This window comes from Mobula birostris, chromosome 26 (assembly GCF_030028105.1).
Source record: "Mobula birostris isolate sMobBir1 chromosome 26, sMobBir1.hap1, whole genome shotgun sequence".
NCBI classification, from domain to species: Eukaryota; Metazoa; Chordata; class Chondrichthyes; order Myliobatiformes; family Myliobatidae; genus Mobula; species Mobula birostris.
The window spans coordinates 50,015,629-50,031,824 of NC_092395.1; the positions used below are offsets into that span (position 1 = coordinate 50,015,629).

The 16,196-nt window shown below is 37.8% G+C and overlaps 1 protein-coding gene across 5 annotated transcripts in view; it reads right to left on the bottom strand.

Annotated features, from left to right (window-relative positions):
* safb (scaffold attachment factor B) overlaps positions 1–15,421 on the bottom strand; it is a 53,697-nt gene extending 38,276 nt beyond the window's left edge. For 3 of the 5 annotated variants that reach the window (XR_011883242.1, XM_072244287.1, XM_072244288.1), the window contains exons 1-7: positions 15,208–15,421; positions 13,013–13,100; positions 12,742–12,803; positions 8,087–8,344; positions 6,003–6,080; positions 2,254–2,281; positions 343–847 (exon numbers count right to left, since the gene is read on the bottom strand). Coding sequence is in view for 4 of the 5 variants with exons in the window: in XM_072244287.1 (XP_072100388.1) it covers positions 343–847; positions 2,254–2,281; positions 6,003–6,080; positions 8,087–8,344; positions 12,742–12,803; positions 13,013–13,100; positions 15,208–15,357 (1,169 nt within the window). In the remaining variant the exon portion in view is untranslated. The remainder of the gene's footprint in view (positions 1–342; positions 848–2,253; positions 2,282–6,002; positions 6,081–8,086; positions 8,345–12,741; positions 12,804–13,012; positions 13,101–15,207) is intronic. The other 2 variants (XM_072244289.1, XM_072244290.1) reach the window with 2 other exon arrangements.
* Positions 15,422–16,196: the final 775 nt, after the last annotated feature.

The following is a 16,196-nucleotide window of genomic DNA, read 5'->3' on the forward strand; positions in this document are numbered from 1 at the left end:
CATTGGGTGTAGGGACAATGACATTTTAGGATTTCATTTGGCAATGAAACTGTACATAAATTGTCTTATTACATTTTTAGCACTGCCGATGAAGAGGACACACAGATGCAAAATATTCCAGGTTTGTGATCAACCTCTTCGGGTTGGAGGAGAGCAGAAAGTGTATTAGGAAGTCACCTCTAACAGTACAAGAGGGGAAAAAATTAAGAACATTGAAACAAAAACGAGATAGGTCAAAATTACCACCATGTGCAGGCCAATTCATGAGACAAGTTTATACTGATATCTTAGTATGTATGGAAAAAAAGAAAGCTTCTGATCTAGAACTGAGAAACAACAAACCTCTTGTTCTGATCACTGCCCTCTATAATCGAGATTTCTTTCTTAGCTGCTTCAGTAGAATCACCTTCATCTTCTGTTTTCAATGTTTCATCTTTGCTTTCTTCAGTTCCTGGCTGCTGTTCTTTCTCTGTGCTCTCAATGCCTGCCCCTTCTAACTCTTCTTTCTGTTGCTCGGCTTCCATTTCGGCCAAATTTGGTGTTGTGCTCACTTCATTTTCATTTTTGTTGCCACTGAGTGCTTGATTGGAGGGTTTCTTGGAGTCAGTCCCCAATGATTTTGATTCTTTCTTGGGAGCATCCAAAAAATCATTGTCGAGTTCCAATGTCAGTGCATCCTCTGCTTGCACAGTAACTGAGATGTTGTCATCTTCTTCTTCTTTCTCGTAGGATTCTATGTTGATCATTTCTTGTGCAGAGATCATTTCTTGGGTCTCTTCTGAGGGCTCCTCCTCGATAGGGACTGAACTACAAGCTTCCCCCGAACTTTCGGCTACATTCTCCTTCTCTACGGGATCAATGGGAATAGAATGGCACAAGGTTTAATTACCACTGAAATAAAGCAAGAACATACACGGAGCTAACATGCCTGCCACGTTATTAGGCAGGACTGCCCCTAGCTTGTACTAGAACCACAGGGAGATTGGAAAACTGAGGGAGCACACAGCTACCTACACAAAAATAAATTAATTGCAATTCTTAACTAAATTACCAATAGATTCTTCAATAACTCCATAGGTCAGACTCCTCAAAGCTGCAACGGTTAACTTTGGAAGTAAGCAGACGTAGTTCAAGTGAATACATGTCCATATAATTCCAAGCAGTAAATAGCTGAAGTTCAGAAATTCCTTTGCAATTCAAGGTGCTCAGAAATAATTTTCAAATACTTCCAAGAATGTTCAACAAATGTTTCCTTTTGATAGGTCTAAATCTTCTGATTAACTTCATTTCTTCAAACTGAAGCAAGAGTCCAGCAAAACATGTAATGTACTTGAGCAGATGGACTGTTCATCAAGTCCTTAAATGTTCTTGATGGATTGCTCTTCCATTTGCTTCAAACTGCAGCATTTACTCAAATTCACTTAGGTCTGTATTTTGTATTATTCAAAAACTGTAACCTGGTCAGTTTCTTTTACATTGGTAAGACTTCAGTTTAGACACTTAAGACTTCCACTTCATTGCCCATCCTGTAGAATTTAGAGGTGTGAACAGAATATTCTTGTGTACTCATTCACATCACCAGATCAAGTTTTGAAAATCCAGTTAGGATGCCAAGATGTTTAACAGCACGAATGTGTGCTGGACTTGTACATAAATCAGATACATCTATGTCGCACAACTAACTTTTGATTTTTTTCTTGTCAAGAACACCGAAGCTAAAACATGCTGAGAAAAAAAAACACAATTACAACAAATTTTAGTCACTATCCCAACAGTTTAAAAGCTTGATGAAATCCTTACATTTGCTTCCCATCACTGTGAAATTTGCAGAATTCCACTTTGATATTTAAAATGCATGCACTAACATACCCCAAATCAGATTTTCTTGATTTAGACAAGTACTCTCAAGTCCCCCAACACTAGTTGCAGGATTGTAATCCAACCTCCACCACTCACCCCCGAAGTAAATTTAAACACCAATAGAAATAAGATCCCATTCAAAATATACAAAACAGTACCAGCTTTCAAAAAAGCTGCTGGTTATGTACAAGTTAGTTGTGCCACTAGAACTTTATAGCAGATTGGAATAATGTAGCAGATCTGGGATGTGCCTCAGTTTTCCAGTCTCCCTGTACCTGTGCTGCTTTGAACCACTGCTTTCTATTCCAGAATACTTGCATGATATCAAGTTCTTAAAAGTGAGAAATATAAAGCTGCTCTGGGGCATACTGATGGAAGGATAGTCTCTAATACCTGTTTCTTCAAGTACATCTTCAGTGTCCTAAAAACAAATGAGAACAAAAACCGTTAATACTGTTTATAGCAAAAATTAAACCAAATTACAGTCTATTAGCCATTCAATGAATACAAATGAGCTGCAGACACAAGAAACTTCAGATCCTGGACAAACACTTAAACTGAGCAGGCCAGGTGGCAACTGTAGAGGCAAAAAGATTGTCAACAGAATTGGCTATCAATCCTGCTCAAAACCCAAAAACACCGATTATCCCTTTGCCTCCACAGATGCTGCCTAATCCAATGGTTTTCTCTAGTAGTTTGCTCTATTACTTCTAGAAGTCTTTTGTACAAAATACAACTTAAAAGGATTATCTGAATACACTAATGAAATGTATTAGTGTTAACAGAATCAAAGTGTCTACAATGATTCACATATCATTAATGTATGTCACTTAATATGTACATCCAAAACCCAAGTATAACAATGTCAGGCTGACAGAGGAGGAATGCAACCTCAGCAGTGCATAAACAATGACAGAGTAACCTAGTTGTTGTCAATACCATTATCTGTAATTACACCAGTTAAAATGCAGCATCATTTACTCATGTTTCGAAATTTCACTTTGTTCTGTTGCATTATACAAAGTTGTGTCATTAAAAGAGCTGGAAAATGAATTATAAAAGTATGTATATTTTATATAAACAAGGATAACACTGAGCATAAAAGTAGATATTCCCTCTGAGCCATAAAGTTCATCATCCATTCCAATCCACCCTAACATAACCATATACCTCTTGCAACAGGGTTCCCTTCAACCCATTCATTTATGATTTAATTTTACTCCAATACGTCTGATGTTGCCAGTAGGGCAATAACCCAAATCAGTCACCTTTGGATATTACTAATTGCTGTACAGATCCCAAGATTCTGGATATCAGCCTTTTCAAGTATTGCTTCTTTACCCAAAAGGTATTATCTACATTTCTCCTTGAATATGAATCATACAATACAAAGACACTCAAAAAGCTTTCATTATTATGCTTATTCCCAGCTCTGCTTCAAAATCCTACCATGTTAAGATTGATAACTTACAACAATATTCAATTTTCCAAAGGCAAAGCAATAGCTGGAAGGTATCTGCAGCTGTTCACCACTAGTGAATTCTTCCACACCTTCTTTGCTTATTATGATTTAACAGGATGGGATGAGTCCTATCTAAATTATCCTGTAAATCTATGGTTTTCTAATTTCCAATACACAAAACACTATTGCAAATTTACATATTACTCCAGGGTGTAAACTAATAGAAACATAGAAAATAGGTGCAGGAGTAGGCCATTTGGCCCTTCGAGCCTGCACCGCCATTTATGATCATGGCTGATCATCCAACTCAGAACCCCGCCCCAGCCTTCCCTCCATACCCCCTGATCCCCGTAGCCACAAGGGCCATATCTAACTCCCTCTTAAATATAGCCAATGAACTGGCCTCAACTGCTTCCTGTGGCAGAGAATTCCACAGATTCACCACTCTCTGTGTGAAGAAGTTTTTCCTAATCTCAGTCCTAAAAGGCTTCCCCTTTATCCTCAAACTGTGGCCCCTCGTTCTGGACTTCCCCAACATTGGGAACAATCTTCCTGCATCTAGCCTGTCCAATCCCTTTAGGATCTTATACGTTTCAATCAGATCCCCCCTCAATCTTCTAAATTCCAACGAGTACAAGCCCAGTTCATCCAGTCTTTCTTCATATGAAAGTCCTGCCATCCCAGGAATCAATCTGGTGAACCTTCTTTGTACTCCCTCTATGGCAAGGATGTCTTTCCTCAGATTAGGGGACCAAAACTGCACACAATACTCCAAGTGTGGTCTCACCAAGGCCTTGTACAACTGCAGTAGTACCTCCCTGCTCCTGTACTCGAATCCTCTCGCTATAAATGCCAGCATACCATTCCCCCTTTTCACCACCTGCTGTACCTGCATGCCCACTTTCAATGACTGGTGTATAATGACACCCAGGTCTCGTTGCACCTCCCCTTTTCCTAATCGGCCACCATTCAGATAATAACCTGTTTTCCTATTTTTGCCACCAAAGTGGATAACTTCACATTTATCCACATTAAATTGCATCTGCCATGAATTTGCCCACTCACCCAACCTATCCAAGTCACCCTGCATCCTCTTAGCATCCTCCTCACAGCTAACACTGCCACCCAGCTTCGTGTCATCTGCAAACTTGGAGATGCTGCATTTAATTCCCTCATCCAAGTCATTTATATTGTAAACAACTGGGGTCCCAGCACTGAGCCTTGCGGTACCCCACTAGTCACCGCCTGCCATTCTGAAAAGGTCCCGTTTATTCCCACTCTTTGCTTCCTGTCTGCTAACCAACTCTCCACCCACACCAATACCTTACCCCCAATACCGTGTGCTTTAAAAGCCTTCTGAAAATCCAAATACACCACATCCACAGGTTCTCCCCTATCCACTCTACTAGTTACATCCTCAAAAAATATGCTATTAGTTTTGAATTCAAGACAGCATTCTTCGCTTCAATAACTTTCAGCATGACTCCAAAGAAATACAGAGGATTCCAGTTAATTGGGCCATTGGTTAATTGGAGCAGCCACGTATTTGGGCCAACACTTAAGGAACAAAAACTAATCAAAAGCCGGGATTCACTTTATTTGATACATTATGCCAGTTTATTAGGGCAGTAGACTGTTGCCAAACAGTTCCTAACTAACATCAAACATGTGGACTTGTATGGCTGTTACGACACTACACTGCACTTAGAGCATTTAAAAAAAAATTATCAGTTGTGTGTGTTTGTGCTTAAAAACCAATGATTTTTGCTGAGAAATAAGCAGCAAGACAATTCAGAACTGTTTTGCTCACTTTGATTTCAAGCATTTTGGCTTGGTGACACCAAAAACAGCTTGGAGTGAAAGTGAAATAATTTCACTACTTGATGTTAAGAACTGTGGAGAATTTGAAGGTATTGACAATCATCTTGAATGTTAAAATGAAAATGAAGATTTGGAGGATGCAATCACAGAAAGCATCGTATTCCATTATCTGCACTAGGTGCCTACACTGATGTTTTTTTCCCATTTACAGTTAGTCAGAAGAAAACAGCAGCACACACTGGATGAATTCCTCTGTCGATGGCAATCCAGAACTAATACGGTTTTATAGTACTGCAGAGGTAGAGCTAGTATTCTAATTTGCTCTGTATTTCATTTAAATACATAATTTGTTATTCAGTAGTTTGCCTTTTTAAAAAGATATTTCTTCTTAGCTTTTTCCATGAAACTCCAGCTAATTAGGGTAGCCACTCAAGGCTACCTTTGAACAGGATAGCAAGGGACTCCAGTGTCAAAAGTTCATTCAATTTTCTTGATCATATATTGTTTTGCACTACTGCTGTTTGTTCCACAATAATCTACAACTTGAAGGTAAAACTTAATGTTCTTGTACCAATGATTTATTTTTTTAATTAATTGAACTCTATTGATGAATGTTCCTTTTTTTAGTTAATTACATAAATCTTTATTTGCCAGCATTGCTAAAAAAAAAAAGCAGCTGCCACCAGAAAACCGTTTACTCTGAAATATTTTTAGTTCTCGATTTTGCTTCAATGGCTAATGTAAAACTAAATGAATAGTCTCAAAGTTGCACCTTAGTTTGTGCATCATGGATTCCTCCTCTGTACAGCAAGCACTATTTACAAGAGAAAAAATTAATGATCTCAAAGTAGTATCCTACTTCTTTATTTGACATGGATTCCTCCTCTCCAGTGCAAGGCATGTCTGTATCCATCATGTCCTTTGAGTCATCCACAATCTGAAATGTTATATCAAGCACTAAGTTCATCATGCAAAAGTCAACTTGAATTGATAAGTAATCAAAATGACATTGTAATGTTTTGTATCAAATCCAACAGCAAAGTGACCCTGCAGTTGCAAAATTAGCTGAATTCAGTTCTTTCACATCCTTCCAAAATGTAATCCACAAAATTTTATGTCAAGTTAAACATTAAAATGAATTTCTGGAAAAAAAACAATTTCTTACACAATTTATCCTCCAAGATTACTCCATTCATAGAAATTACATTCCACCAACTGTGAAAATTCCAGCAGTTTGCTATTCAAATCCAGGGTCATCATGCTGGGTTCAAGATCACACTTATGTCTGATAACTAGTTATAACAGAATTACTGGCATTATCCAGTTAGACAACAGACAATAGACAATAGTTCAGTTATAAGCCTAATTATTGGCTCAGATTTTGTAGTTATGAAGATATCACCATTCACTGCCATCACACTGTAAAAGGATAGTAATTTCTGGAATATGCACATGCTCAACTAAAAATTAAAATGTATAAGTTTCTTCAGCAATTCCACTGCTCCTCTATAGGCTGAGCTGATTTGCATCTTTCTCAGGGTAAATTCTGAGAAATGAAATGAGCTCAAGAACTTAGAAGTATATGAATTGTCTACCAGCCCACCCTCTACAATTACTCCAAATAATCACTGCACAAGATGAAAGTGAGTTTTTAAAATGTCAGATCAAGCCATAATTGTTTTACTCCCTGACGCTGAACTTTGAGAATTCCAATTTCCTTTCCTGTATTTCAAAATGGAAGATTAATTGTATTTTTAAAGTGTGAGTTTGCAGATTAATCTCACGTTGAGCTCTTATCTTTATTCTGTGGTCTACAATATTTAGGTACTACTTTAAGAATTCTGCTTTTGATTTTTGGTTCAATGACTGCCACAATTCCTACAAATGTGATGACATTACTGTTGTCAAACCAAAACTGCAGAGCAAAACATTGACAATAGTATTGATATCTGTACTAGAGATAGTGAAATTTGCAATGGCAGATTGCTTAAAGGTTACTGCCAAAGTCCCATTTCACCACTGAATAAAAAGTTCAGGCCATTGAGTACAGATTCTTAATTTAATCCAATCTGAAAATGGTACCACCTCTAGTTTCAAAATGTTCCCCCCCATTCCCTTTGACTGCCCACATTGGTAATTCACATTGCACATCCCATGTTCAGTAGAAAACTAGTTTGAGATTAAATTCAGAATTACACAAGTTCAACCAGTTCAGGGTAATAAGCTAAAATATAACTGTTGTACTCTTCCCATACCAATATAACTTCTTTTGCTCTAGATACAAACTTGCCCCATTAAAGACTTGCCAAATTCAATCCACCCCTGCACTCATGTCTGTGAAAACCTCTCATTACTGAAGATTTAAAAATTGATTCATACTTAACATCGACTTTATAACAGCTCAGTATTTTTTAATATCTAGAAGTGTTCTTTCAGCCTCCAGTACTTCTGTGGATATAGTTCCAAGATCTTGAGTTTTTCCACATAACAGATGTTCTCTTCCCAGATATCTTGGTGATCCAAATAATACATTTTCTATTGTTTAATCTTATAATTGGATGCCAAAACATGAACATGGCGCCACAACTATAGCCTTACCAATATTTTAGACCATGTTATGAACCCTTTGCACCTTTATAATATTCAAAATACTGCTGCCCTTTTTGTGGTCTCACCTACTTCAAAAAAGTAACTTCCTGAAAGTATGCATGTATGGCTTATACAGCCACGGAGGAAACTTTCATCTCAAGAGTCTGGATGAGATTCAGATCCAGGTCTCCAAAGACAAAAGGGCAGCATTGCAACCCACTAATCCATCCAGACCCTTCCAGAATAAGCCAAATTCCTAATCAGCTTTGCTCTCTTTTACAGTGGATTCTATCTCACCACAATTGAATGCAAATATACATTCATGAAAAGTAAGTTAATTTAAATTCTTCATACTTCTGCTGGAAGGTCTGTGCTTAGAATCAGTGCTGACTCCAGAGGTTCTTCTGCACCCATCTCCATAGGTAGCTGCATAGTGATCTCTACAGGTAGTCCTACGTGTTCAATATTCTCGGTTAAAGACGCTGTGATCTGTTCAATCTCATTTTCATCAGCACACCCTGCCATTGCACCTTCGATGTCAGTTTCATTCTCAAAATTAACATCCAATGTTGAAATGTCCTGTAATTGGTCAACACTGGCTTCTATATCCTCCTGCAATGAAATATGCATATTACTTTAGCGTGACTAAAAGTAGGCTAGGAAACACTGTACAGGACTCACACAGTCATGATGTAGTGCCAAATTAATCATGTGGAATATCTAGAAACTTCCAAAAAAAACCTCAAAATAAATGTTATGAGTTTTCATTTTAAAAGGACTGCAAACTGGACAAGTGCTTGGCAAAAGCTTGTCAGAACCAATGGCAGAAGTCAAACAAGACAATCTACTGAAGTGGCAAGTGCATTTTCCATTGTGGGGTACAGAGAAACTGATCACTGAGTACCAAGTGATTTAATAATTGTTGTACTATTAGCTTTTTTCTAATTAACTTAATAATTTGCACCAAGTTGCACCAGATATATTCCTGCCCCGTTGTCAGAATGCTACCAGAAGTGGTTGAGGCAATGCAAAAACATTTTAAAGGCACTTGGACAGATAAATTGATAGGAAAGGCTTAAGGAGGACATGTTCCAAACTGGACCAACTTAGGTGGGCATCTTGGATAACTTGCCCCCAAACCCAGTTCCTACTGAATTACTCTATGACTCTACATAGGAACTAAACATAACAACTTAAGTGAACAGAGCAGACCTTTTAGACAGAGGCCCCCTTCATTTTAAGAGTTCATCAGTCCTTCAATACAGTACCTAATTCCCATGTTCCCGGATCTCAAACATGCTTATCAGCACTCAAAAAAATAGTTACTATCAACATTGCTCAATTCCACAACATACTGATGGCATCTTGCAAATAAAAGTTGGCATTGACTGATGATGACAGCTACATACTTAACTCAGCTGTGTGAAGTGTCTAACATCACAAATATGATTCTAAACAAGTCAGGGGACCATTTCCATTGGCATCATTGCTGCAAATGCACAAATGAATTCTTTAAAGTGAAACAGACAATATGACCTAGCTTGCTTATAATGGCTTTATTGTTTTAACAATGTTTCTGACAATGAAAAATAACATCCAGTCTTCTTACAAGTTTGAACTGTTCCTATTTTTCCCAGAGCTTTATCCTGTTTCATTTCATTTACCATTAAATTCAAACCTAATTTATATTTCTCAGTCCGGGATCTTGATACTGTGGTCCTTCAATTCAACTGATTAAAGATATGCACAATTGCTTGTGATGTTTATTAAAACAACCCAAAGTATGGACTACCACTTATTTCCTGCAATCCATCTCTCACCTGCCAACCAACTCTATCCAGTTCTACTATATGATTATTCTAAGGGCAATTTAGAACTACATTAATTTAGAATGAATGACTACAAAAGCAGAAAAATGAGAATCCCAGGGAACCAAGGTGGGGAAAGGAAAATTTCACTATGAATCAGGATCAAACTCAGACCTCTGAAGCTGAGCCCTGATGAGCTTCTTCAGCAACAGATCCACAAAATTGTATATGAAAAATTTGCAGTAAGAAATTTAATGTCTAAGGTTTGACCAGGAGTGTAAATGACATTATGAAATGTTCCAAACTTACTTTCTGAAAAGTTCACTAAACAAAACAAGAGCAAACCATTCAACCCATCAAGTCTCTCAATCATAGGTCTTTTCCCAACCCCACAACCCCTAACCAAGTAACAACCTATAAATTTCTACCTTAAATATATCTACTGACTTGGCCTCCACCATCCTTCGATTCATCACTCTTAAGTCAGATTGTATTTACTGCCTGTATAATGCTTCAATTGTTAGAAGATCGTGTAGGTAGAATACTTCACACACAACTTAATTTACTCTGATATTATTGTTGCAAAGTTGCCCACTTCCGTCTCCAAAACACCAGCCATTTAGAGAAAAGCAGATAGATGAAAGAGAAAGAAACAAAACCAATTACTTTTCCAGTGCAGTCAGTTACTGAGATAACTTCCTGGAAAACCATAATTGTGACCGTTTTAACATTTCGGTGTTAGTCGGGGAATGAATGTTTTTGGGGCATAAAAAGCAATTATTGCATTGGGGTGAACTTAAAAAGTTTCACTGAAAGATGGCAACTCTGATAATGCAATACCTCAGAACATAATTGTCATTTAAACCCAGAAGATTCTGATTCAAGACTTCTACAACTGAGTAAAATGGTGACAGGATAAAAGCTTTCAAAATTCAGCTATTCCTTCAGCCCCACTACTGTATGTTCTCCCTTTAACATTACAATGAATTCTCCACTGCTTCTTTTGGTAACAGTTCTGTTCTCCTCTAGGGTTACACCAGCTTTCTAAAATAATCTGGAACTCAAAAAGAAACCCTGCATGTTTGAAATTGACTCATAAGGTAATGAGAGAAATTCAACAGAATTTGGTTTACAATCCGATTCATTAACCATTTCTCTTTCCACAAATATCTAACGCAAGTCTTTATGGCACTTTGTTTTTACTCTGGAGTACTGTTTCTTTCAAGACTCCCAACAGCACTGCAGTTAAGACCAACTACTTTTTTTTTAGCCTTCCCACTCTCATGGTCTTCACAAACCACCTATGCCCCTGTGCACTGCATTGAAGATAACTGCATCATTATCACTTGTAAACCAGTTCTTAGAAGTCAAATGGTTCAATTCTGGCAGTAAACAATATCATAAATAGTAAATTTTATAGCATTTTTGTTCCTCTAACATCTATAAATGCAAGATAGAAGTGCTAGTTCCAATGAACCAAGTGGCATAAATGTGGCAAGAAAGCTTAAGGATTTAAATACATCTGTTTTTGCCCTTCATTATGCTTCTTGTCCTGCTTGAATCCTTTTGCTAGTATGTCATAGTTTGAACTACCTACATTTTAAAAGTGACTCACTGAGGTGAATGGTGACAAACAAGAAATTATAAACGACAAAGCCTACAAAAAGAAAACAGATGGAAAACAACTGATTTGAAAGAATCCACTGAGAGCTCAGTTTGCCATTGTTCTTAGAAATACTTGGTGAAACAATAACCAGTTAGAAGGCATCAATTTACATTGTGACTGGAAATTCATTTCTGGCTATCAATGATCTGCACAATTAGTGAAGTAAATTGATTCTGAGCACTGAAAGCATCCAAAAAGGCAAATTTGTTATTTTTATAGACACCGTAAGAGACAGGGAATATAAACTTTAAGATCTCAGAGCAAGAAAATCACAGAACACTTTCTGAAAGTTTCAGGCCCAAGTACTTTGCCATACAATTTACAACAACTAGATACTTTTGGTAAAATGAGAAATGACCAGGTGAAAAGTAGTTGAACATTTTATGATCTTTGTGATATTGTTCTTTACGGGAGACTGCAATATACAACTATGCTGTGAACACATTAGTCAGAATTTTACTTGGACATTTAATGGCTTATAATCAAAACTTCTTTAATATCTGAATGCATTAAAATACAAAACCTGAAAACTAGTTATGCACATACTTAATTTTCTTGTACATTCAGCACACAAAATGGCATCGAAGGAACCCAAAAGAACTGAAAATAATAGGTGAAGTAATGAAATATCCAATGAAGGACAAAGAAAAAATTCACAAAATGTAATTAAGAGTATTTGAAACATTGTCATTACTAATGACAAGAACAGGGCAGAGCAAAAATAGTAACAGGAAATATAACAGAGAAAGTACATACAGTTATAGATATATTGGAAATATTTTCTGTTGAAGCTTGCTAATGGAGACCACAATGCACCCTTAATGAATGGCAAGTGCTGCTCTTAGAAGTTTAGTATCCTTTCCATGCCTATTATACAATAAAACCACTGTATTCAAAAGGCATAGTATAATTATTTCATTCAGATACTAATTTTTCCTGTACTGGAATACATTTTACAGAATATGACAATGCAAATGACTGCATGAAAAGCGATACTGTAAATAAAATCTACGACATACCACTATAAATATCAGTAACCACAAACATTACCAATGAAAATTCACCATTTCTTGAATTTTTTTAATGTCACCATATATTGAACAAGGATGACATGACAATCTTTGATGTGGGTGGAAATTCAAATCAAGCCATAGCTACGACAATGTCAAAGAATGGAACACAAAGATTTTTATGGGTCATGTGACCAACATTCATGCAGCCAGATATTCCAAAGTAGCTAGCATCATATAATTAAGCAAAATAATAAATTAAGTGAATAATGAAGTACAGTTTAGATGCCTAAAGCACGAGTGGATAAACTCACTTTACTGGGATCTTACTGTAATACTTTAGGGAATAAAGACGCAAAATTCACTGTTAAAAAGTTTACAATTAGAAGCGATGGAAAATTTTCAATGATATATGATTCTAAATCCTCTCATGTCAAAACTTCATTGCTAATATTTTATCTTAATTTTTTATTTTATAATAGTATTTTAACTGACATTGCATCGAACTATAGTCCAATCACCAACCTGGCCATCTCCAGAATCTTCCTCCAACCCATCATCTGTTCCATCATCCTCTGCTCTCCGACCTGCATCAAAAGGGTAAGTGCCAAAATTTCAATGTATCTGCTTGCTTATGCAGTAATTAAATGTTAATAGTATATCATTCAAACTGGAGTACAGAAAAGTTGACTATTAATACCAGCTTATCTCCCATGGGATTCCGTAGAAATACGAGTAGTAAAATTGTGACCCAAAAAAAACCATGAGTTCGACATTTGTTATTAATGCCCATTACCTTTTCCTGTTCGCTTTGGTATTTTTCTTCCTGGAGTATCTGCTGCAATTGGAATTTCATCTGGATTCCCACCTTCCTCTTCTATCACCTAAAAGACAGTACAATTATACAAAAAATTGTGAAGATTAGATTTTACAAACGTGAGAAAATCTACAGATGCTGGAAATCCAAGCAACACACACAAAATGCTGGAGGAACTCAGCAGGGCAGGCAGCATCTATGGAAAAAATACAGTCAATGTTTTGGTCAATGTATATTAGAACTTCAAAATAGAGTGAAATGTTGCTGGTGAACGCAGCAGGCCAGGCAGCATCTCTAGGAAGAGGTGCAGTCGATGTTTCAGGCCGAGACCCTGATGAAGGGTCTCGGCCTGAAACGTCGACTGCACTTCTTCCTAGAGATGCTGTCTGGCCTGCTGCGTTCACCAGCAACTTTTATGTGTGTTGCTTCGATTTCCAGCATCTGCAGAACTCCTGTTGTTATAGTGAAATGTGTTGCTTTTGCATCAACAAGCAACATAATCCAAGGGTTGCGTTGGGGTCAGCCTGTAAGTGTTGCCATGCTTCCAATGCCAACATAACATGGCCACAACTCACTAACCCCAACCATACAACTTTGAAATGTTGGAGGAAACCAGAACACCCAGGAGAAACCTATGCAGTCACAAGGAGAATGTACAAAAATGCCTTACTGGACAGCAGTGGGAATCAACAGAGATGACTGGTGCTGTAAGGTGATTACACTAACCATTACACTAACATGCCACCCAACAAACAATGGATTGTTTTATATTTTAAAAAGGAATAAACTTAAACATCTGAACTCAAATTTCTTAGAGTAAATTAAAACCTGGAAATAAATTGAAAGATCAGCCAAAAGAAACCACACCTAAACTTTAGTAGCATCTAAATTAAATATTGTAATAACATCTTAAAATACTAGACTGCTGAAATGCTTTAAAAATGTGGTCATAGTTGTAATGTTGAAATTAATTCAGCCCAACTGTATACAGCAAGACATCAGAAGAGCATATGTGGCAATAACCATTTTTAAAAATTCGATGTTGACTGATCAGGACACAGTGCCAGGGTTTCTATTTGATAACTCCAAAGACAGCGCCATCTTCAGCACAAGCTTCAGGATGACTCCAGAGTGCCAATGTGGATTTTTTAGGTCAATTTCTGCCATTAGGGATGATGTCACCGTTCAGCAACTGGAGTGATTGTGCTATTTCAGTCTCACTCCAAGATAATGATTTGAATTATACATATTAAAGTCACATTTCTTCTCTTCACTGCTGTAAGTGCCTTTGGCCATCACTCCTCCACTTTTGAATTTTCTTCTAGCAACATAACCCATCTTCCCACATTTTAACTCTTCAACCACACAATCTTTTCTGATGGTTTAAACTCTCAAGCTCTTTGCTTGCCTTGTAAAGGTCTTTAAATGTGAGAGATATGGCGTACATACTAAATGTCAAATATCAAATCTTTAGTTAGCCCACAAGTAACTCTTTCATTGTTAGGAACAACACGTGTTAAGCAGTGACTCCAACGATAAACACTGAAAAATCAAGAGGACAATTAATGAAATACAAATACTTGTACCATTTATCGAGCTTATAGAAATTTTGATTTGAAGTTTGCTGTTGTCAAAAGATGTAGCCTCAATGAATGAAAACTTATTTTTACCTGGGCCTTTCAAATGTTGGTTAATTTTTAAATGATATTCTCAATTTAAATTTTCAAATAATTTACCCTCAGTTCTTGGATTGGAAAAAACCGGAATGCAATACATCATGTGCGATAACGAAAGTCGTGCAAGGATTAACGCAGGTAATTAAGTCAGGATAATTAAAAGGGGAAATGTTAAGATTTCCCAAAACTGGACAACACAGCAAATTTTATGTGAAATTTTATGTCCCATTGGATGTGATCGAAATGCCTGCAATCTTGAAAAAGGCTTTACATATTGAAAGAGGCTTTACATATAGAAAAATATGAGGAATTTACAGAAATACATTTAAAGGCTTGAGCGCTTGGAATATGCTAGCATTAAACGGAGAGAGAAAGCCTGGGACTGTCAGGCACTGCAGTCCCAACCCTAGACCTAAAGATGTCTGCTGTCCCGGTAAAGGGTGAAAACAACGGCCTACCGACAAGGCCTTGGCGGTCGGCGCCTCCGTAACCCCTCACCTTGCGCAGCCGTTCTACCAGCACGCTCTTGTTGCCACTAGTATCGAGGTTTCTCTTCTTCAGCTGCGCCTTCAGGTCCACCACCCTCAGCTCGGTGATCCTGCGCAATTCATCCGCCGCCTCAACGAGCGCCACGCTCTCTGCCGCCATCACTTCGACCCACCACACCGCCACAGGAAGATAAAATGGCGCCGTCTGCTGCAGGGGACTAGAGCAACCTGCTGCGCGTGCGTGCAAGCTTCAAAGCGCGGGAGGCCGGTCCACGCCTGCGCACATGCCGCTCCTCCCCGTCTCATTCCCTTCCCCCTCCCTCTTCCCTCCACCCCGCCACTCTTTCCCCCGCGCCCTCCGAAAACGCTCACCGAGCGGGATGGGCCGTGGCATCTGAGTGCTGCGATGCCACAAACTGCCTCCATTCTCCTTGCTTTAACTGTCCTACATCACCGGCGACGTTGTGGGATTTACAGCCCCTTCTCCATGTTTTCTGCCCATTGCTACTTTTTAGCTTTACCCATACTCCAAATGTTGTGATCGAAAGCTCATGCGTTAAAGTCAGGCCTACACCAACTTCTTTCCCATTTTTGCCAGTTGCTTTTAATGTTTAATTATCTTAGAAATACTTAAATTTCAAACCCTGTCACTTGGCAAACATTTAACAGCAATTTGTTTTTTTTTGTTCGTGTCTCTAGTTTGCCTAGTTATGAATCAGACATGTTTAATTCAAACAATCTTGAATACTACAGTAACATACAAAATATCAGAAGAGCTCAGAACATCTATCAGCATCTATGGAGGGAAATAAACAGTCAATATTTTGGACCAACATAATTTTGTTTGTCACTTGAGATTTACAGCATCTACAGAATCTCTAGTGGCTCAGTAAAAATACAAATGATAAGGAGAGTCAGCGATCAGCTAGCAGAGGCTGTTGCCTCCCAACCCAGATTATTAAAATGCAGTCCTGACCCTGTTTCCACCCCAAAGTTTGC